The sequence below is a fragment of the Pelobates fuscus genome, chromosome 1, assembly GCF_036172605.1.
Source record: "Pelobates fuscus isolate aPelFus1 chromosome 1, aPelFus1.pri, whole genome shotgun sequence".
In the NCBI taxonomy this organism is placed as follows: domain Eukaryota; kingdom Metazoa; phylum Chordata; class Amphibia; order Anura; family Pelobatidae; genus Pelobates; species Pelobates fuscus.
The window spans coordinates 137,398,633-137,422,466 of NC_086317.1; the positions used below are offsets into that span (position 1 = coordinate 137,398,633).

General features: G+C 40.4%; 1 protein-coding gene across 2 annotated transcripts in view; it reads right to left on the reverse strand.

The window, feature by feature from the left end:
* MAGI3 (membrane associated guanylate kinase, WW and PDZ domain containing 3) overlaps positions 1 to 23,834 on the reverse strand; it is a 309,487-nt gene that overhangs the window by 19,739 nt on the left and 265,914 nt on the right. For both annotated transcript variants that reach the window (XM_063450667.1, XM_063450673.1), the window contains exons 15-18: positions 20,857 to 21,048; positions 12,041 to 12,226; positions 2,448 to 2,550; positions 822 to 924 (exon numbers count right to left, since the gene is read on the reverse strand). In XM_063450667.1, the coding sequence (XP_063306737.1) occupies positions 822 to 924; positions 2,448 to 2,550; positions 12,041 to 12,226; positions 20,857 to 21,048 (584 nt within the window). The remainder of the gene's footprint in view (positions 1 to 821; positions 925 to 2,447; positions 2,551 to 12,040; positions 12,227 to 20,856; positions 21,049 to 23,834) is intronic.

A 23,834-nucleotide genomic window follows, 5' to 3' on the forward strand; every position in this document is an offset into this window, starting at 1 on the left:
AACCTGGTGGCCAACTACGAGAAACGTCTGACCTCTGTGATTCCCAACAAGGGTTTTGCCACCAAGTACTAAGTCGAAGGGATCAAATGCTTATTTCACTCATTGACATGCAAATCAATTTATAACTTTTTTGACATGCGTGTTTCTGGATTTTTTTTTTTTTTGTTATTCTGTTTCTCACTGTTAAAATACACATACCATTAAAATTATAGACTGATCATTTTAGAGGGCAACCTTTCAAAATCAGCAGGGGATCAAATACTTTCCCCCCCTTACTGTATGGAGCAAAATGCATAAAAACAACAATGCCATGAACAGGTTATATTACTTCAATTATCCTGTACGCATTCCATTATGCCACAATACAACAGCAAGTGGGACAGTCCCCAACTGGGACCACTTTAAAAATTTAGAGATTTTTCTATGGTCTCTCAAAAGCAGGACACAAGCAGAAAGTCTCCAAAAAACAAAGCACAATCACGCTTATAGGCGCCTATAGCCATTTTGGCACCATCATACAATTAAAGAGATATTCTCTAAAAACACAGGTTTTCCATTGCTCACAGTGGTTGGTAACTATTTGCATAGGTTTTATGAAAGTATTAAAAAAGAAACAAATTAAAAGAACAAAAAAGAGTAACAAAAACAAGATGTAACACATTTATGCATTAAAAAAACAGAAAAAGAAAAAAAAGAAACATCAGTATCAAGTAGAGTAAAGAGATTCAGTTTGGATAAAGTGTTCGTGCGTCAAAATTACAATTGCAAATAAGGATCCACATGGAAATTGTGTATGAAATATATAAACATGCTTCCATTACCTGTGAGGGGCGATTTACTGCAGTGTCAGATTTGTGATCAGGCCACAAAAATCTGTAGGTGGCAGAAATGTCCCCTTTATTGCCGTCTGCATCTAAGCTGTTCCTGTACAAATAAAGAGTTTGGGCATGTTACCATAGAACAGCAACATTTTCCATAGTAATGTATCAGCCAGAACCTGTAAAGCTTATCAAATTCTTCGGGTGCCTTATATAGCATTAAAGGGACAAATGAGACCCCTAAAGCACTTCAGTTTGCTGAACTGTTATGTGTGAATTGGCACTTTCAGAAACTAACCTTGTTTCACCCTCTGGCTGTCAATCATACAACTGGTCCTGTAACCAGGGGCATATTAGCCGCGAGGCAAACAAGGCATTTGCCTTGGGTGGCATTTTCCAGGGGGCGGCAAAAAAAGCCACCCCCAAATGCCCAAGGCAAATGTCTTGTTAGCCTTGCGGCTAACAGACATGCTGGGCTGCTGGGCGGTCGCTGGTGGGCGGCTGGCGAGGGAGCACTTCCTCTGAGCTGTCTGCTCAGCTCCCTCACGCGCCGCAGAGTGACGTCATATTCCAGGTTCCCAGCCTCACTCTGATGCGCGCGAGGGAGCTGAACAGACAGCTCAGAGGAAGTGCTCCCTCGCCAGCCGCCCGCCCGCCAGCCAATGCCGCTCGCCCAGCAGCCACTGGACCACCAGGGAGGAAGAGACCCCCCCCCCCCAGCATTCCCAAAGGTAAGGAGGCAATTTTAAAAAATGTGTTAACGTGGGTGTGTGTGTGTATGTTAGTGTGTGTGTCTGTTAGTGTGTTTGCCTGTGAGTGTGTGTGTCTGACTGTGTGTGTCTGTTAGTGTGTGTGTGTCTGACTGTGTGTGTGTTTGCCTGTGAGTGTGTGTGTCTGCTAATTTGTGTCTGCTAGTGAGTGAGTGTGTGTCTGTTAGTGTGTGTGTCTGTTAGTGAGTGTGTGTGTCTGTTAGTGAGTGTGTGTGTCTGTTAGTGAGTGTGTGTGTCTGTTAGTGAGTGTGTGTGTCTGTTAGTGAGTGTTTGTGTCTGTTAGTGTGTGTGTCTTACTGTGTGTGTCTGCTAGTTTGTGTCTGCTAGTGAGTGTGTGTCTGTTAGTGAGTATGTTTGTCTGTTACTGAATGTGAGTGTGTCTGTTAGTGTGTGTGTGTGTGTTTCTGTTAGCTAGTGTATGCGTATCTGTCAGTGAATGTGTGTGTGTGTATTTAGAATGCGGGGCGGGGGGAAAGGTTGGGTGGGGGCGCCTGAGTTTTGTCCTGCCTAGGGCAGCACAAAACCAGGATACACGACTGCCTGTAACCTCCTGATTGTTTAGCTCAGTGGAGCTAAACTCAAGAGGCAGCAATTGCCCAGAGAACCTGCCTTGCATAGACTTCTCATTGAGCTGCATTGGGACGTCTGTGATTGGATAGCCACAGTAAGGCCTGGGGAAGAATGGGAGGGCTTGCAAAGCCTTTAGATCAGAGAACTGCAGAGAACTTATATAAACGCACAATGAAAAAATGCTAAATTAAAAGCACTCTTTAATTGGGGGTATATCTACTAAACCGTGATTATTTTGTATTTTGGTGTTGTGTCCCTTTAACTGACACATATGTTTTTGAAATATCACCTTTCCAAGGTTCCATAGTTTGGTTGAGCTTGTCCCATGGCTCGGTGCTGCGGAGCTGGGCTCTGTCTTGCAGAGTTGGTACCAGACGGAGGACCTTTGTGCTCTGTTAAGGTAAACACAAATAATTTAGTATTCAGGGCACAGCCAACACAGATATTACTAATAAACTACTCGAAAAATTCTAGGCGCCATCACTTGTCACATTTCTACTTAAACCCCATGGATTTCAATTTTAGCAGCTACCATCCAATATCACTCCTGTAGAAAGAGATAGACTGAACATAAAGCTTAGTATGTATATATAAAATGATACACTCACTGTGGTTATGTACAAACGTGTGGAAATACCATAAATGCATTATTAAACATATTCAGCATTTTATGTATGAAAAAACAAAAAAAATAAATAAAACATGATTCTAACGCTACATACAATCTGCCTTGTTCTCCAGCCCCAGGTGTGCTTAAAGGATGTTGGTAGCGAGTATTATAGCATGGATAATTTATAGTGTGCTAGCTGAAGGATGTTGATACATAAAATGTGGATGGATATCATACGCGATATATTATTTCTATATTAGGAAACATATCCACTCTGCAGAGATGACATTCCGTATCCATTCTATTATAATGTCAGCTTTGTAGATAAGAAATCCCGCGCTCTGTGCTGTATTCAAGCTGCTGATTAGAAGATTGATCTCTGAGAAACTAGTACCCTGATACAGAGAAATAAATGCTCAACTACAATCTCAATATAATTATGGTTAGCGGTATAAAGAATAAACTATGTCTCATTATATGGAGGAACATTAATTAGCAGAATATGGAGCAGAAACAGGCTCACATAGCCCTGCAGATGTAACGCATTGGGGATCAGGGGTAAATTGTCAGACATCGGAAGATTATTCTTCATCGTATAAGATGACAGCGCTTGGATACAGAGAGGAATATCAACAGCTTAGGATGTTAACCCTTTGTGCCATGATTGCCATTTCCACCATGTTTTCCTGGACACATATCACATGAAAAGAGCTGCCCTATAGTATGTAGCATTCAAATGCAGCAAAAGGCAATTACAAAAGTTAATCACCATACCTTCCTCTTCCAGCAAATTAATAATATATGCTGCCGGGCAACACTTCATGTGCTTCCCATGAGCATTAAACATTTTTTTAACATTTTTTAAAATACATGGTGGATATAGTCCCCCAGAGATAATGTGAATGGTGCAACACACATTTAAGCATGTATTTTTGATGTAAATATCAAAAGCTGAAATTTATATAAATCATTTACAATCAAACATAATAAAGAAGCAGAAATGAAAAAGATGTGCTTCATCAGTGTGGCCAATTACAAATTTTAAGGACATTATTTATGACCAGAATTTGACTTTACGAAGAAAAATGTAAATAGCTGTTTAAATATTTCTCCTTTCAAGAGTCTGCACCAAAACCACATACAGCATATAAGAGATGATCAAACTCAATCATATGAGCAATACGCAGACATAAAAGAAAGCACGGACTCATGCCTATTTCTATGTGTCTGTATCCTTGCTCTGCCTTACTGCTGTCAAGCAGTGCAGAAGTTAAAGTACAAATGCACCTAACAGAGTCACGCCAAGACTTGGCATTCTTCCCTGAATCTTTGCACTGTTCAGGCCGCACACCAGCTGTGCGCAGAGATAACAATTGAGGGGATCAGAAATGCGGCCAAGAAGCTGAGAAAATGATGAAATATTTAGCCAGAGTCTATTGCTGAGCTCCTATTCAGGAAGGCTACCACTAAGCTCTTCGTTTTGAGCCATATCTGGCACTGGGGATTCATGGCAAGTGTGTTCAGATTAACAATGTAATGTAAACCATCATTGTTGCACCAGAGCTAGGTGCATAGAAACTGGATTCACAGTCCAGGAATATTGAGGAGAAGAGGCAATACATGCTGTGTTTGTATCGTTGTTTTGCCCCACACTATGCAGTGCTTACAGCGTAGGTGCCACATAGGAGCAAGGAAATGTTACACTCAAGGCAAAAACTCATTTTAAGGACCATTCATGAAAGGCTGTCATTCCAAAGGGTACCTAACCCTGACCTAGGCCACATTTTTAGAAGACACACTTCCTGACAATATTATTTAAGGAGTTTGCCAAAGCAAAGTTAGTAAACATATCACATGCAGCATTGTTTTTGGGAGGGTTTACATTCAGGTATAGGGGTGTTTAGGGTATTTGGAGCTTGAAAGGTTATTTGCAAAGTGCTCATCATCCTATATTGTCTGTAGTCCAAGCAGTTTCCCAAGATCAATCACAGAGATGCAGGGACTGTTATATAGTATGCATCTAAGTGCTGTCCCTGCTCCTCCTGCAAGGAATTTTTTCTGTGTGAGAGGCTACTAGTGGAAAATTATCCCTTCTACTTCCTGTCCAGCATCTCACACAGACATGGGGGGGAGCTGGGACTGCACTATGTAATACACCCTCTATGAAGGTCACTGCCGCTCTGCCATCAAGCACAGGAGGCTGAATGGACAACAAGGCCACGCTACCTGGTACTTATATCTCACCATCTGCCCACTTCAGCTCCACAAAGGCACATTAACATGCTGAGAACAGGCCCTTTTGACACCACTCTTTCACAGAACCATGCAATTTCTTCAGTTTTGGAATATTCCAGGACTGTTACTCGCCTATTCTTTTTATCGTGTTTCAATGTCATTTCCTCAGTTCTTTCCCACACACCCAGAGCTGCACCCTGCCTGCTTTCTGTCATACTCCAAGGACAACTACAGCCTCTTCCTTCTGCTATATTTGCACAGTTAACCACTTCTTCCTTCTGCCAAGGCAGGCCCACGACACTTAGTTACCATCATCATCACTCTATATTCCTTTCTTTCATTTTTTTTGTATCACATTAACATGTTCTATTCACATAAACACACTTAACTAAATATTGCACACAATATACAGTTTTACATATTATAGCTAAACTTCAATAACCATGGGTTAAGCAGGATCTCCTTTTAAAATGTAACACTTCTAATGAAAACCGATGCTGTTTGATAAATACAAAAAGCCTTTCTGTGTCATAAAACATTTAAAAACAGGTACATCGAGCCTTTGATGTTTCATGCATAAAAAGATGACTGCAAGACTAATATTTGCACTAAAATGCGAATGTACCCTTGTGCTAATCCATCTGCTTGCTGGATTAAGGTACTTATCTGAGCTGGGCAAAGCTATGTATCTGGGAAACAAATTTATAATGCTTCTAATTAAACTGTGAAGCCCCAGTCTTGAATAAATTGCAGGAGCACATGCAGATGCATAGTTTATTTCTCTGACGTGAAAATGAACAGTACCGAGGAAAAGCAATATTAAAAAGGAAACACTATAAAATGATGGCAAATAAACATACTGCACTTTGATAGTAAATAAACTGCACTTTCCAAACCAAAACCCTCCATGACCTACTTTAAAACTGAGCTGTATCTGATGCCCATTCAAGCTGATTATTAACATCATTTTGCACTAGCAATACTGGATTTAAAAAAAGGCCCAAAGCCTAATGTATAGTATTTGTATACATGTGGCTCTTCCACTTTAACCCTGAAACACACTTGTAGTGAGCATAAATCAGTCATAAAATAACAAAAAAACAAAACTATTACTTAAATCACTTCTCATGTTACTGTGCTGCCAGTGCTAGGGTCGCCACCTGGCTGGTATTTTACTGGCACAGCCCATGTTTGAGGCCACCTCGCCGGTGCCGGTATTGCAGTAATACCAGCAATACAAATGTCGGTATTTTTGGCAGTATAAACTGCGATTAGACTGCAATACCATCACCAGCCTATAGGGGTCCCTGTGTGTGGAGAGTGGCAGGGGTAGGAAGTTAGAGCATATTCCACCCTGTCTCTCTCTGCAGCTCGGCACAAAGAGTCCAGTCAACAGCTCAAGTAAGTGATGGATGGGGAGAACATGTTGCTCCAGGGAGACACAGACCCTAGGAGGCACTGGGGGAGACATGGGGACAGTGGAAGACACAGGAATACTGAGACACTAATGGAAACATGGGTACACTGAGACACTAGGGAACACTAAAAACTGGGGACACTGGGAGAAATGGGGATACAGAGACTAGGGGACACTGGGAGTATTGGGGACACAGACGTGGACGTGGGCACTGAGAGAAAGGTAAACAGTTGGAGCAATCCCTCTATACAGCAGAATCAATTTGTAACTAGTTTCTTTGGTGATTTTACTGAATTTTATATGTCACTCCTTCTGATTTACATCCTGCGATGTCATGCATACATACACATATTTTTTCCACCTAGAAAGTTGGCAACCCTAGCTGCCACCACCACATGGTGGTGTAGAGCTGAGTAGCTGCCCAAAAGACAGTGCTAAAAATTGGAATTGATCTGATGACTTTCTTCAAGGAATAGCACTCTAGACACAGTGAGCATATGGTACTGTCTGGATAGCCCTTTTAAGGAAAACCTGAGCAAACACACTAAAGTAATAACAAAAAGATATGAAAATACCCAGAATGTCAGAAAAAGTTATAGCTTGTCCTTTAGTTAGTCCCCGCTCAGAACCTGTGCATGCACCACAGAATGGGCTAAATTTCCAGGCACCATGTTTGGCTCCGTTGTAGGATCTGACTTTGGTCAGCATGAATTCAATGTCTTAAGTAGATTGCAAGCCTACAAAATAAATCTCTGTTCTACCTACAAAAGGTGGTGCTCAGCAACCACTGAGCACTGCTAGGAGACCTAGCAGTCATGACCTCCCATTACTTCAACCTTGGACTCAAAGGAACATCTTAGCAATACCTGACCAAAATAAGTGCAGTAGACATTCTAACTTTCCCCCAAAATAGGGAATCTAGAAAAATGGTAAAAAAAATTAAAAAATGCAAGATGATCTGAACAGATTATCTTCAGCATGTCTTGTTCTACTTTTTGGAGTAGAACACCGTTATATAAGGAGAAGGTAATGGTCAATAGAGAACATACACAATAAAATATTGTCATTGCATATAAACTCATTTTCCAAAGCTAATATTAGGATTAGCATCTCTTCTAAAAAATTGTTATATACGTTGGATAGATCTCCACATGCTCTTCACTAAATGTTCTCCATTCTTAAACTTTAGGTTTTATTTTGTCAACATGAATTTTTTTGATCAATTACCCCAGTATAGTTTTGAAATTTGTCTTACAGGAAGATGCATTTACTCTCCAGTCTTGATGTGTGCAAAAGGGTTTCCATAAGTCTTCATGGAAGTACAAGTGAAGGAAAATCATCTATCTTGACAAAAACTACATGATTCTACAAACTTGCTTGACATCTGCTATGGTGTTCATTGCCTTGTGCCAGATGGAGTGTTTAGAACAAGGACTAAATAATTCAAGCTTTGTCTTGTCTGACCCCAGCATATCTTTCCCCATGTCTGAAGCATTACATATACTTTTTTTGCCAAGAATTCCATATGTGATTTATGTTGAGCATATTCTGAGTAACAGCTTCTTACTTGACACCTACCCACCCAAAGAAGATCGGAGTAGTCAGCATCTCTGAAAATGCTTTAAACTATATTCTCGTGTGCCTTCTACGTTTTAAATGTTATTATGGAAGCTCGGTCAAAACGGAAGATCCTTTGCGTTTCTGATAGAAATGAACACTAGGTCTAACCAACCTGATTTGTACATGAGCTAAACCTATTTCATAAATATTTTTAAACTTTACCTTCCTGTTAGGCTGAATTATCTTGGCAGTAACAAGCACGGTAAAGAATTATCTTATGGTTTCTCTCTCCAAAACGCATTTATCATTCTTTATTTGAAATTTTTTAGACAGTCTTCAGATAAATCTGGGGTGGTAAATACTACAATTGGTGAAGGGTGGAAATAATGGTGATGGGGTATAACATAGATTGACTACCCCAACACACACCTTCACTTACACTGCACACAAAAAGGTTCCCATGTTTCTTCATGGAAGTAAGAGTAAAATCCTCCATTCTTATCTATGGATACAGCTGTGTAGTATGCAAAAATAATTTATTAAGAGCCATAAAATCTCAGTTACAGTCTTAAAAATAAACCTGTTAAATTTATTCCCATAAGAATGTCGTTCCAAATAATCTTTCACACAATGTGTCCTGATACAGAACTGCTAATTGACACCTTGATCAAAAACATTGGATATACACATGGGATGAATACTCTTGAGAGGGAGTTTAAACAAATAACTCAGATTTGAGATGTGCTTAATATTGTTTATGTTCTAATCATTGTGGACATTTTACCCATACCTCTGTCTGCACTATAAACCTGTATAATGATTGTATTAATATAACTTGTTTCCCCCAGTGTACCTTTCAACCAATCTTCTCTGTACAATCTTCCTTCCTTTGAAGTTCACACTGTCTGCCTATTTAAACCCATTCATTTAAGAATTGACATCATTGATCGCCCCTTCGTCATCCTAGCCTATTAATTTAATACTTTTCTTCCTTGCTACCATACTTCCTGTCCTCTAGCACTTTTTCTCTTATCCCTTGGGACTTTAATATCCCAATCAAAAACCCTTGCAGCTTTAATGCCTTTTGACTGTTCTTTGTAACCTCCTCCTTCGGCCTCACACAATGATCTTACTCAGCAACTCATACAGCGGGAACACTCATGATCTCATCCTTATCAATCTCTGTACCATCTATAATCTTTCCATTTACTCTGACCACCAGCTGCTGACTTTTGACATTGGCATACTTCGTACTCAAATCATACCACCCTTGGCACATCAGTCTTGGCAGAAATCTCTAGAGTCTCAACCTACAGCAACTCTTTCTCTTGACCTCTCGCTGTCCCTCTTGATTCATGTCTTTGCCTCTTTGCTATTTCTAACTGTATGGCTGCTCATTTCCTTATAAATATAACCTGTCCAAAACAGAACTTTTCATCTTTCCTCCCTCTAGTGTTGTTGCACCGGTGTCTGTCAACTGCATTACCATCAGCTCTATCTTACAGGCTCGATGCCTAGGTGTTCTCTTTGACTGCAACCTCTCCTTCAACCCTCATGTGCAGTCACTCACCATATCCTGACACTACCATTTCTCTTGTCTTGACTACTGCAATACGCTTCTCAGTAGCCTAATGCATTCTCAGCTTGTCCCGTTACAGTCTATAATAAAAGTGGCGGCAAGGTTCATCTTCTTGTCAGACTGCAACTTCTATGTCACCAACCTCTGTCAGCCCTTACACTGCCTTCCTTTAAGATTTTGGTTTTAATTTAGAATTCTGGTACTTGCTTACAAATCTCTACATAACGCTGCTCCGACCTACAGTTGCAAGAAAAAGTATGTGAACCCTTTGGAATGATATGGATTTCTGCACAAATTGGTCATAAAATGTGATCTGATCATCATCTACGTCAACAATAGACAATCACAGTCTGCTTAAACTAATAACACACAAAGAATGAAATGTTGCCATGTATTTATTGAACACACCATGTAAACATTCACAGTGCAGGTGGAAAAAGTATGTGAACCCCTAGACTAATGACATCTCCAAGAGCTAATTGGAGTGAGATGTCAGCCAACTGGAGTCCAATCAATGAGATGAGATTGGAGGTGTTGGTTACAGCTGCCCTGCCCTATAAAAAACACACACCAGTTCTGGGTTTGCTTTTCACAAAAAGCATTGCCTGATATGAATGATGCCTCACACAAAAGAGCTCTCAGAAGACCTACGATTAAGCATAAAGCTGGAAAGGGTTATAAAAGTATCTCCAAAAGCCTTGCTGTTCATCAGTCCACAGTAAGACAAATTGTCTATAAATGGAAAAAGTTCAGCACTGCTGCTACTCTTCCTAGGAGTGGCCGTCCTGTAAAGATGACTGCAAGAGCACAGCGCAGACTGCTCAATGAGGTGAAGAAGAATCCTAGAGTGTCAGCTAAAGATTTACAAAAGTCACTGGCAAATGCTAACATCCCTGTTAGCGAATCTACAATACGTAAAACACTAAACAAGAATGGATTTCATGGGAGGATACCACAAAGGAAGCAACTGCTGTCCAAACAAAACATTGCTGCACGTTTACAGTTTGCACAAGAGCACCTGGATGTTCCACAGCAGTACTGGCAAAATATTCTGTGGACAGATGAAACCAAAGTTGAGTTGTTTGGAAGAAACACACAACACTATGTGTGGCGAAAAAAAGGCACAGCACACCAACATCAAAACCTCATCCCAACTGTGAAGTATGGTGGTGGGGGCATCATGGTTTGGGGCTGCTTTGCTGCGTCAGGGCCTGGACGGATTGCTATCATCGAAGGAAAAATGAATTCCCAAGTTTATCAAGACATTTTGCAGGAGAACTTAAGGCCATCTGTCTACCAGCTGAAGCTCAACAGAAGATGGGTGTTGCAACAGGACAATGACCCAAAGCATAGAAGTAAATCAACAACAGAATGGCGTAAACAGAAGAAAATACGCCTTCTGAAGTGGCCCAGTCAGAGTCCTGACCTCAACCCGATTGAGATGCTGTGGCATGACCTTAAGAAAGCGATTCACACCAGACATCCCAAGAATATTGCTGAACTGAAACAGTTCTGTAAAGAGGAATAGTCAAGAATTACTCCTGACTGTTGTGCACGTCTGATCTGCAACTACAGGAAACGTTTGGTTGAAGTTACTGCTGCCAAAGGAGGTTCAACCAGTTATTAAATCCAAGGGTTCACATACTTTTTCCACCTGCACTGTGAATGTTTACATGGTGTGTTCAATAAAAACATGGCATCATTTCATTATGTGTGTGTTATTAGTTTAAGCAGACTGTGAGTGTCTATTGTTGTGAGTTAGATGATGAGCAGATCACATTTTATGACCAATTTGTGCAGAAATCCATATTATTCCAAAGGGTTCACATACTTTTTCTTGCAACTGTACCTATCCTCCCTAATACACAAGACCTGCACCTATCCTCTGTTTGTACTTGTACTTTTTATGCCCATCTTCAACAACTGCGTTGTTCCTATGGAACTCCCTTCCCTGCTCTGTTAGACTCTCACCAAGTCTCCATTACACCTTGCTTCCTCTCATGCAATTGTGTTATCCAAAAAAAAACAATAATAATAATATAACCCTTCATTGTAAACTATTCTAGTAACCTATTTATTCCTGTACATGAAATACATCCTACTCATACCTTGTGTCACTTTACCCCACTCCCTCTTAAATGTAAACTTGATTGAGCAGGGCCGTCAACACCCTCTGTTCTTGTTGCAAATACTTGTCTGTTAGTTCATCTATTCTACAGCGCTGCTGAATTTGTTGGCACTTTATAAATAATAATAATAAAATTATTTTTTTTAAAGCATAGAACAATTTAGTTCCGAGTGGCAGACATGACGTTGACCAAAATGCCACTTAAAAAATATATATTAAATACAGAGAGAGATGCATTGTCTGGTGAGATTCCATCATAGAACACGTGCAATGGACCTATATAGGTAGGTATTCCCTCAGAATTGATTAAAAAAAAAAAAAAAAGATGCCCCACGGCCCACTTGGGTACTAACCTTCTTCGGCAATCACTGTGAGGGTGACAGTGTTCCCAGCATCCTTTATTAGCTGTACTATGTTGTCATGTGACAACTCTACGATCGACTGGCCATTCACAGCTGAGATCCGGTCTCCCACTTTCAGCTTCCTGCATCGGTCTGCAGGGCTACCCTCAATCACACGTCCAATCTTATGTGGAATTACTGGGAACAAGAGAACATACAAAACTTTAAATTGTATTTTGAAATTTCTTTTTAAGTAAATCTAAAAAATTAACGGGTGAAAAATAAGAATATTATGAGACTTTCCTTAAATGTATTAAGAGTAAAATGCTTACACAAAATGCAGATTCTACATTTAATATGTGCACACCATAGTAAGAAAAGAAAAAACAACAACTTTTCATCTACTTCTGGTAATGCCACTGACTTTTAAATAGGATGAAACCGAACAAAAAAAGATTTCTCCTGATTTTAAGTCACTGATTTGTTCCACATGCTTTGGCCAAATATGTCAAGAAAGAAAAAAAAATGTTGATCCTAAAAAGCACAGTCACCTCATTAGATCTGCTGCAATATCTATCTATCTATCTATCTATATATATATATATATATATACACACACACACACGTAATATCACTGCAAATTTGTGATTTCTGTGGGAAAAGCAAGTTTTATGGCTTTACTGGTGTGCAGATTTTTGTTTAACAAAAAAAAAAATATATATATATATAGATTTGTAGAATGTTTCAGGACTACTTCTGCAACCAAGCCTTGGTGGAATTTGAGGTATGCTTCGGATAATTGTCTTGTTGGAAGGTCCAATGATGCCCAAGCTTCAACTTCCTCACATATGGCATGACGTTTTCTCCATAGGATATCACACTGCAGCATTGACACAGGAAGCACCTCTAGTGGCTGTCTGAATGACTGTCACTAAAGGTTGTCTGCAACAATCTCTAGGTAGGTGGTACACATCAAAGTAACATTCACATGAATGCACGCACACAGCCATTTACCGGATCTAAAATATAACATTCTAAAACATTATTTTATCAGACCAGGCAACCTTTTTCTATTGCTCCATGGACCAGTTCTGATGCTCACATACACACTGAAGGTGCTTTCGGCGGTGGACATGGGTCATCATGGGCACTCTGACCAGTCTGTGGCTATGCTGTAAACAGCGATGCACTGTGTGTTCTGGCACCTTTCTACAATGGCCAGCATTAGGTTCAGCAATTTGAGCTGCACTAGTTATTCTGTGTGATCGGACCAGACGGTCTAGCCTTCGCTACTCACTTGCATCATTGAGCCTTGGGTGCCCATGACCCTGTCGCCAGATTACTCTTTGCCCTTCCTTGCACTTGTGATAGGTTCTAACCACTGCATACCAGGAACACCCCACAAGATGTGCCATTTTGGAGATTCTCTGACCCAATCGTCTAGCAATCACTATTTGGTCCTTGTCAAAGTTACTGAGATCATTTCACTTGTCCATTTTTCCTGCTTCCAACACAAGAAATTCAAGACTGGCCTTCACTTAATATATCCCACCCCTTGACAGATGCCATTGTAACAATATGATCAATGTTATTCACTTCACCTGTCAGTGTCATGTTGTGGCTGATCAACAAATCTTTCACAGACACGCAAGCGCTATAGTTGGTTGATGACTGTGTCAAAAGAATATAGATTTGGGTTGAAGCCACAGTAGAACTAAATTCTATGAAAACCCCAGCCAATTACATCACTTTCTTCAATATTTAAAAAAAAAAAATAAAAGAAAAAGAAAATATGCAACTTTATTTAAGTTGCGTACCATCAAAACAAATCTTTTCATCATAAAGTTTTATAAAGAGAACAGTCTATTTATAGCTTTTACTACACCAAGACCTTAACCATTAATTGTGGCTCATGTGAACAACACTTAAATTGATGTCATTAAGGTCATATAAAGCTAGTGTTGATTTTGAAATCAGTTCATCCGCTGCAAAATGCTAAATTTAAAGGTCCCTTGAACAATATATAATTGCATCGCAGATGGGAAATAATTTCTCTAGCTTATTGTTGGTAAACACCTGAGATTTTGCTGTGGACTTCTACTCACATGATGCTTTGTCCAAAGCACCACTGGAGCAGCTCACATCAAGGTACAGGACTTGTATCTACTGAAATGTTATCGTTAAGAATATTTTAAATATTGTTTGTGAGTTCACAGGGATGCTAAAGGGAAAATATGTTTGCTTTTGCCCACTTCCTCGTGTTACATTAATAAGAAATATCTCTGCAGTTTTGCCTTACAGACCTGCTCTGACCTCTGCACTTAAGACAAGTATCCAAGGCTTCAGGTCAGCTGCTTCAGACAAGAGGTGGCTCGTACTACTGTTCCTGTGGTTACTTTTACATTTATGCATGTACTGTGTATCAGCACAGAAGTTGAAAAAAATGGAAGCCTTCCTGGAACATTCTAGTTGAACTAGACACATATCTGTAAAATAACAGATCGCACAGGGCAGGGGATGATATTGGTCAGCAATTGTACAAAGGATTATAAATATGACAAAGTAGGAAGTGGCCTCAATTGCATTCAGCTTTGAATTCCAGACATCTGATCTGTTAAGGTTTACTTCAAGCAACATGACCACTTCAGTCATTTGACTTCAGTCATTTGAAGTGGTCATGGTGCTAGAGTCTTTATGTGCAAGGTTTTAGAATGACAACTTTTTAAATGTTTTGCTGCCAGAGTTGTAACTCCAATTCCAGCAGTGCCATTGGTCAGTCAATAGCCAGGCTGTCCATTTTGTGCCAATGTTCATGCACAATGTGCCATACATTGGGTGAGAACAGTGAGCGGACACTCCCAGCCAATGAATTGCAACTGGATCAGTTTCCAGCTTCAGAACCGAATGTCACCAAAAAGAAAAGGAGTCCCTTGAGCCTGACAGGGACACAGGTAAGCGTACATGCTGTTAAATGGTTTTTGCTCATTACAAGGGAACCGGGCCAGGATTCTCCATGGATCATAACTACTAGAGCAGGCTGTAGTAGCTTTAACCCCTTAAGGACCAAACTTCTGGAATAAAATGGAATCATGACATGTCAGACATGTCATGTGTCCTTAAGGGGTTAATCAAGAATACACACTAGTCCACGTCAAGTGATAGCCTTACTCTAGTACAATAGTGATACCAATATAGCCCGAACCACTGGTCCACAACATATGTTGTGCGCAGACAATCCACCAAATTATTTTTGAGAGAAAGGTGCTTGGAAATTAAGTCTACCATGAGACTGCATGACTGTGTCTCTAGAACAGCGTTTCCCAATTAGAACAAATTGGGGATCGGCAGCGATTTGCCCGTCGGGTGGCCCAAGCATTTAGGGCCACCCAAAGGCTATCGTAAAACAGGGGTCCGGTCAGGCGCCATGGTCATCAAAAACCGCGACCAGACCCCTGTAGTGTGGGATGCTGGGAGGAAGTGACATCACTTTCTCCCAGACTGAGCGCTCCGCCTGGAGGGGGAGAGGGAGCAGTGGGGACTGAGCAGCGCACTAACCTCAGCCAGCAGCATTGAAGATCCTCCTGCAGAAAAAATGTAAGTGAACAGCAAACGTAAACATGTGTGTGTGTATGTGTCTATGCGTGTGTGTACCACCCAATGTGTGTGTGAATCTGTGTATGTGTCAGTTTGTGTATCTGTGTGTCAAGGTGTGTGTGTCAGTGTATCTGTCAGTGTATGTTTGTGCGTCAAGGTGTGTGTATCTTTCAGTATGTGTATCAGTGTCAGATACATACACACACATAGATACACATATCCTGACACCCAGACATACATACTGTGTGTCAAGGTGTGTGTATCTGTGTGCACACACAGATATACACACACTGGCACATACAAACACAGATACACACAGTGGCACATACAAACACTGTCTATCTAGTAAGTTTACAAGGGTGAGAGGCTTTACTAACTTCTGTCAACTTTCTATACCTTCAGATAATATACAGGATAGGTCAAAATGTACGCACCTATATCGGTATAATGTGTGTGTGTGTGTGTGTGTGTATATATATGCCTGGAGTGTCCCTTTAACCACAGAAGATATCAAGTCAACAACTGATCATGACAAATCCTCTCAAGAAATGTTGGGAGGTAGTGTCAACTGGAATATTGTCAGTATTATATATAAATAAAGTCTGCTAAAACACCAAATGCCATTAAGTCAAGTGCCAATATCCTTAGCCAGTAAGGCAAGACCTCTGTCTAATAAATTGCAATAATAACATAAGTAAAAGGTTATCCGTAAGTAACTCCTCTCACTCTCTGGCTTTATTGACACTTGCCAAAGTAAACCGAAGTAAACCTGTGTGTGTTAGTTTTCAATGGCAAATAGGAAAGTGTGTGTGTGTGTATGTGTATATATATATATATATATATATATATATATATATATATATATATATATATATATATATATATACACACACACTTTCCTATTTGCCATTGAAAACTAACACACACAGGTTTACTTCGGTTAACTTTGGCAAGTGTCAATAAAGCCAGAGAGTGAGAGGAGTTACTTACGGATAACCTTTTACTTATGTTATTATTGCAATTTATTAGACAGAGGTCTTGCCTTACTGGCCAGTTGACACTACCTCCCAACATTTCTTGAGAGGATTTGTCATGATCAGTTGTTGACTTGATATCTTCTGTGGTTAAAGGGACACTCCAGGCACCCAGACCACTTCTGCTCATTGGAGTGGTCTGGGTGCCAACTCCCACTACCCTTAACCCTGCAAGTGTAATTATTGCAGTTTTTCATAAACTGCAATAATTACATTGCAGGGTTAACTCCACCTCTAGTGGCTGTCTACTAGACAGCCACTAGAGGTCACTTCCTAGTTTCTAGCACAGGAAACCTGTGCTAGAGCGTCGCTGGACGTCCTCACGCTGTGTGAGGACCTCCAGCGTCGCTCAAAACCCCATAGGAAAGCATTGAAATGATTTTTCAATGCTTTCCTATGGGGAGACGTAATGCGCATGCGCGGCATTTCCGCGCATTAGGTCTCCTCGGCCGGTGGGCGAGACCGGCCGACGCAATCACAAGGAGGAGCGTCGCGGAGGAGGAGACAGCGGCGAGGGACATCGCCGCTGCCTCAGGTAAGTGACTGAAGGGGTTTTCACCCCTTCAGTAACCGGGGATTGGTGGGTGGGAGGGAGAGGGACCCTCCAGTGCCAGGAAAACTGGAGTTTCCCTTTAACCCCCGAGACTCTCTCTGGTGTAATATATTCAGCAGGGGGTTTCATGCACATACAAGTTACCTTCAACTGAATAATAATAATAATTTTTCTTCTTCTTCTTTTTTTTTTTTTAAAACCATACACACACTTTGACACACAGATACACACACAGATACACATTGTGTGTCAAGGTGTGTGTATCTGTGTGTTAGATTCATATACACTGACACACAGATACACACTCAGGCACATACAAACACAGATACACACACCTTGACACATAGATACATGTATACGCGCACACACAGATACACACTGTGTGTCAAGGTGTGTGAATCTGTGTGTCAAGGTGTGTGTATCTGTGTGTCAAGGTGTGTGTATCTGTGTGTCAAGGTGTGTGTATCTGTGTGTCAAGGTGTGTGTATCTGTGTCACTATGTGCCAGTGCGTGTGTATATGTGTGTCAGATACACACGCACACATATACACATTGACACACAGCGGCACATACAAAAAAAAAGGTTTATGCAACGGCGCAAAATTTGGGGGTACCACTATGTTGATACACTATGTCAAAGGGTTCCACGGGGATATTGGGAACCCCTGCTCTAGAAACACTTGTCATCCACTTCTCTCTATTTATGTTCTGGATCTTTAACAATCCGGGTGCAGAGAGCGGTGTCATTGACCTTATCTCATCCTAGGGGCCAGTGGGTCATGACTGGTGCTGACAAAACACCTATTTTATCTCTTCAGTTTGTATTGCATGGTAGTTGCTTTGTAAACACAGCATAACAGTAACTGAGCAGAACTATGAATCTCACATTTAAAAATGAGGTCATACAAGTGGAACTGCACCTTTACACTGCATAAATATTAAGAGGAGTTTCTGGATTCTGAGCTAATTGACTTATGTTCCCGTATGCCCGGATGTCTCTCTCAGCACTGCGAGGTATTGTTAATGCACGCAACATCTGTTTGAGCACATTAAATATGAACCACTCCAGGATAATACATCACAGTACTGCATATTTTTTTTCTGATTTCTTGAAGGCCAGCCAGATGGATTTGCATCTGAAAAAAAACCATTATAGCCAATAATAATTAGGCAGTCTTTTTTGTTCTTGCTGTGTTATAAAATGTTCTTCATGCAATATATAAAAAACCCTTTTAACTCACTCTCTTCGTATGCTGACATAGAAGTAGATTTCTTCAAGTAAAATTATCAACAAAATATAAATGGCAACACAGCAGGTCAAGTTATCTCACTGTTGAAAGGACCCCTTATTTTCAGATAAACACGATATCAAAAAGCCAGTTCGCATTCATCTACTGATTGCATGCAGGATATATATATATCTATATCAGCACAAATCTAAATCTAACACCCAGAAGGTGTTTTTATGTGCAGTTATTTTATGTATATATGTGCACACACACACACATTACATTGCTAAACACAAACACACACACCAGTCAAGCCATAAGACTTGCTTTTTCCACAGAAATCTCACTTTAACAGTGCTCACACTACTACAAGGGATTCTGGGTAGGGGTATGCAAATGAGCTCAACAAAGAACCACATTTTTGCCTCATAATTCCACTTTATATATAGATTCCTTGGAGTATGTGTCTGCTGTATACAACAGCTTAGAAACACAACTCAGGAAGAGGAACAAAGCCTACCCATAATCCCTTGCAGTAGTGAGAGCACTGTTAAAGTGAGATTTCTGTGGGAAAAGCAAGTCTTATGGCTTGACTGGTGTGTGTATTTGTGTTTAGCAATTTATTAACTATCCACTTACTTCAGGTGGAAGGGGTTTTCATCCACACTTTTTTTTACCCACCACAACTCTGTTGGTATGTTCTTTACAAGTAAAAATTACCCTTCACTGTAACGTTTTTCCTTCCCATACATGAAATAGATATTTCCTTCTATATCTCACAGCAGGTATAATAAGGTGACTGTGCTCACAGGATTAAAATATAGGTTTCACATCTCCAATGATGCATGCTCAAAAGTTGTGCTCACAACATCATGGGTTAACAGAAGACTTATATCATATGCCAGTAGATGAATAAAATAGAAACATCACATGAAAAAATAACTAAACCATAATAACGAATGCAGCTGTAAAGAAAAATCATTGACTATTATCAAATAGCTGTACAAAACAGAGGACTAGCACACTGACAAGTTTGTTTTCAAAACAACATGGCACAGTTAGAAACGTTCTTAAGAGAAATAGTGTATTTATGAATCACAATGAATGCTAAATCATTTAATGTGTCAAGAGGAAATCTTAAAAAACTATAATAGCATATGCCACACACAAATATTTTGTATTCCCAAAGAGAAGCAGTGGTTCCATGTCAAAGATTGCCTACTGAAATAAGTATCCAACCAGTCACCAGGTCTAAACTTTATTTAAAGTTATGGCGCATAAAATGCAAAGCAGACTTTCTCCTCCTGAATTCTCCTACAAACTCTAGGCTTGTCTTCCATCCATTCTTGGGATACTTAACCCCTTAAGGACACATGACATGTCATGATTCCCTTTTATTCCAGAAGTTTGGTCCTTAAGGGGTTAAAGCTGTTCTGCAGGCAAAATAAAGTTCTACTCCTTAGTAATGGAATCATATAGTCACAAAAACAACTTTAGCTTAATGAAGCAGTTTTGGTGTGGTAGAGGATACCCCATGCATCTCACTGCTTAATTCTCTATCATTTAGGAGTTAAATCACTTTTATGCAGCCCTAGTCACACCTCCTCATGTGACTTACACAGCCTTCCTAAAGTCCTCCTGTAATATTAAAATTTCCTTTATTGCACATTCGGTTTAATTTAGACTTTTGTATCTCGTGCTCTGTTAATAGTCTTCTAAATCTTGCAGCTCTTGCAAGTTCAATTTACAGAGCAGGAGATAAAGACTTCTTTCCTATGGACACTTTGAATGCTTGTGCGGCACTTGCCGCGCATGCGCATTTGGCTCCGCTAACGTCGGATGGGGGAGCTGATGTCGGCAGGGGAAGTAGAGGTCACCAGCGCTGGATTAAGGTAAGATGCTGAAGGGGTTTTAACCCCTTCAGCGCCACGGGAGGAGGACCCTGAGGGTGGGGGCACCCTCAGGGCACTATAGTGTCAGGAAAACCGCTTTGTTTGCCTGACACTATAGTGATTCTTTAAGCTAATGGGAGGATATTTCATGTATTTACAAATATTCCTGTAGAATAAAAACAAAGTTATTTTATACAATTTTCTAGCAAAGGGTGACATTTTTGACATGTTGGCCTATCATATATACCAGTGTTGGCTGGTATATCATCTGATTACAACCATGTGATATAAATTTGCCAAGCCAACAAAGCATCAGTATGTCAGAAGAATGTGCGCAGATTAAAAATATGGAAGGGTATGTGAAATATACTTATACAATGAATATGACATACAGACAGAAAGTGGAACACTTCTTGCAAAAGGGCCAGATTGCGAGTTACAATTTTTTTTCTGTAATCTTTTTAAGCAATAATGTAAAAGGTTACAAATAATTCACAATACAAAAAACAGATGTCTCATCTCTTACCTCCAGGTGGGGGCTTATTTTTAGAAGTCAAGATGACAAATCCAAAGCCTTCATTTTCTTTGCGCTGTAGGATGACATCATAGGCTTCTGCAGGTGGCTTGGGGACACCAGCGACCTCGATACGGTTCAGCCTGGGCGATCCATTGAGAGTAGGGGGTGTAGGTTGGAGTTCTTCTTCATCCTGGGGTTTATCTGTTAAAGAATTATATGCAGATAATCACCACCAGCTAATTATTCCAACACATACAATATACCCCAAAGAATGATTTGATTCTAGCCATGATTTTAGATAAACAAAATACACATCTAAAGTGTAAACTATAGAACAGCTTATATAGCAGAATTTATACAACAGGACAACTACTGAAATCATGAAAGTGTTTTCTTATTTTCTTTTAAGACGTGAAAACATTTACACATGAATAGTCTTTTTAATTAGGAGATGCTGAGGCCTTATGAAATCCTTTGTATCTGGTACAATCCATAATAAAACATTCTAATTAAATCAATGTGTAAAACATACACTGCAAGTGGAATAGCACCAGGGAAAAAAAAGTAGTGTTCTTAAATACTATATAAATGTTACAGCACAATTACTTTCAGCCACCCAGGGGTACCAAAACAAAGCTTTAAAATAACTGCATACAAAAATAGCAAAAGCATTGAAAAGGTATGGTTAACCCGTCTGGGTGTCAGATGTGTGCTGTTTATATCATTCTGGACATCAGAGGGCACTAATCAAGCTAGGCTTCTTGTAACAATAGTGAGACATGTCTTTGGACAATTAATACGTATAGTTTAGGAATAGGCCAAAAAAGAGAAAATACTGTCTTTATAGCCGATATCAGAAATTGTAGAAAGAACTCCACAAGGTTTCCCTGAACTAAAGCTAAAAACGGATATGCCCCGGTCGCTGGTGAGGCAGGGGGCTCAGGCCCCCTGGGGATACCACACCCCTAAACCCCCCCAGGAACATGACATACTCCCCCACAAAACACAAAGACAGAACGAACACAGACATACAACCACAGGACCACGACCTATCCCCACTGTCCTAACCTTCACAAGACACAAGTGACAACATCACGCCCAAGATCTCCCCCCCACACAATCACACGCCACCTCAGCACCCCCAACGCGCACACTGTCCAATGAGTCGCGACACGAACCTGCCCTGAACCAACACTGAACCCCGACCGTGGACATGGGAAGGATGAGACCGAGATCCAGGGTGAATGAGACCAGACTCAAGGACCAGGGCACCACACTAGATAATGGGAGGCCGACACTACCCATAGCAGCCCGCCAAACGAGTCCCCCACCCATCGGGACCATAAGCCATTAACCCCCAAACTACTACATTAACACCACCAGCGGCACACACACAAGAACACATCCCCCACACCCACAACCACACGAAGACACACAGATAGCCCGACTGACCCCGACCCAGAGACAGCCTTGAACCGAGAGAAATAACACAAGGGCACCACGACACGGGTTCTGAACACGGACGCTCCTACAAGGCAACCAATAGAGACATACCGCTTTACACCTCTACGAAACCTGACCTAGATACATTACATAGCAATCTAACATCGGCTAACCAATTCCCTATGGAACGCACGCAATAGCGACCACTATGCAATATATCATAAAACAATATCACCATAGTCGCTATGCCCCATGAGACCACATACCCAAAGTGCTTAAGAAAGGTATAATACAAAACAAAATGCCGGCCTCAAAATCACAGAGATCATACGTTATAAGCCTCTGCGTAGGCTAATGTTGCAAAGCTACTGATGTAACAACCCTGCATTTCAAACCATCTACCAAACATACAACACTACCCCTGCGTGGGTAAACTGTTCTCTATCAGATGTTATGAATTGCCCTCCTTTACCTAGGTTGGAACTACTACGAAATATGTAATAAGCCTTACTTTTGTTTGTTTGACGTATTATGCCTCTGTGTAGGCAACAATGCACCCTCTTTTCAAATCTGTTACATGTCTGCTAACATTTTGCATACGAAATAAAAATAAATAAAAAAAAACGGATATGTAAAATATATTAAAATCAAAAAACAGAATTGAAGGCCCCTGCCATTTGTAAACTTGCTGGCACCTTTAAAAGGAACACTCTTAGCGCCATAACCACTACAGCTCTCAGTCTCTACCCTATCGCACTCACAGTGTAAGTAATTCAACAGTTTAAGAATGGTCTGACAATTTACCCAGTGTTCATAGAGTCTATGCTGCTGCATCCTATTCAGACAGAAGACTCCTGCGGGATCTATCATTAGCTACTTTGTGCTGCTAGTGTGTGCCTGCTTATTAGCTAAGAGATTCAACTTACCTGGTAGAACCCAGTTAAATTGTCAAACTGTTCTTAAAAAAAATTGGTTTCATTATTAACACCAGGATGATGCTATAGTGTGCTGTAGTGGTTATGGTGCTTGGCGTTTTCCTTTAAGCAGAACTATCACTAGTGTGATTTGTGCACAATCGAGTTACAAACTAAAGGGACACTATATTTACCAGAACAACTACAAAATATTGTATTTGTTCTGGTGAGTATAATCATTCCCATCAAGCTTTTTGCAGTTAACACGGTCTTTTCAGAGACAATGCAGTGTTTACATTACAGCCTAGGGCAGGGGTGTCCAAACTTTTTTCAAAGAGGGCCAGATTTGATGAAGTGAACACAGGGCTGACCATTTTGCATGACATTCTTTGAACCATTAAAATGTAACAATTTTATACAAAGTTTATTGTAAATAGCATATTTTTCATTTCATCTCTTTATTCTGTCGGAGATCTCTTTATTTTGTCTCTTGATACTGCCCCGTCCCTTTTTATTCTGCCCCTCTTTATTGTCCATTCTCTGTTTTTCTGTCCCAGCAGGGAGAAGGAACCAAATCCTGCGAATCTCATGACGTCCACGAGATCCCGCAACGTCCAAGAGATCGCGAGA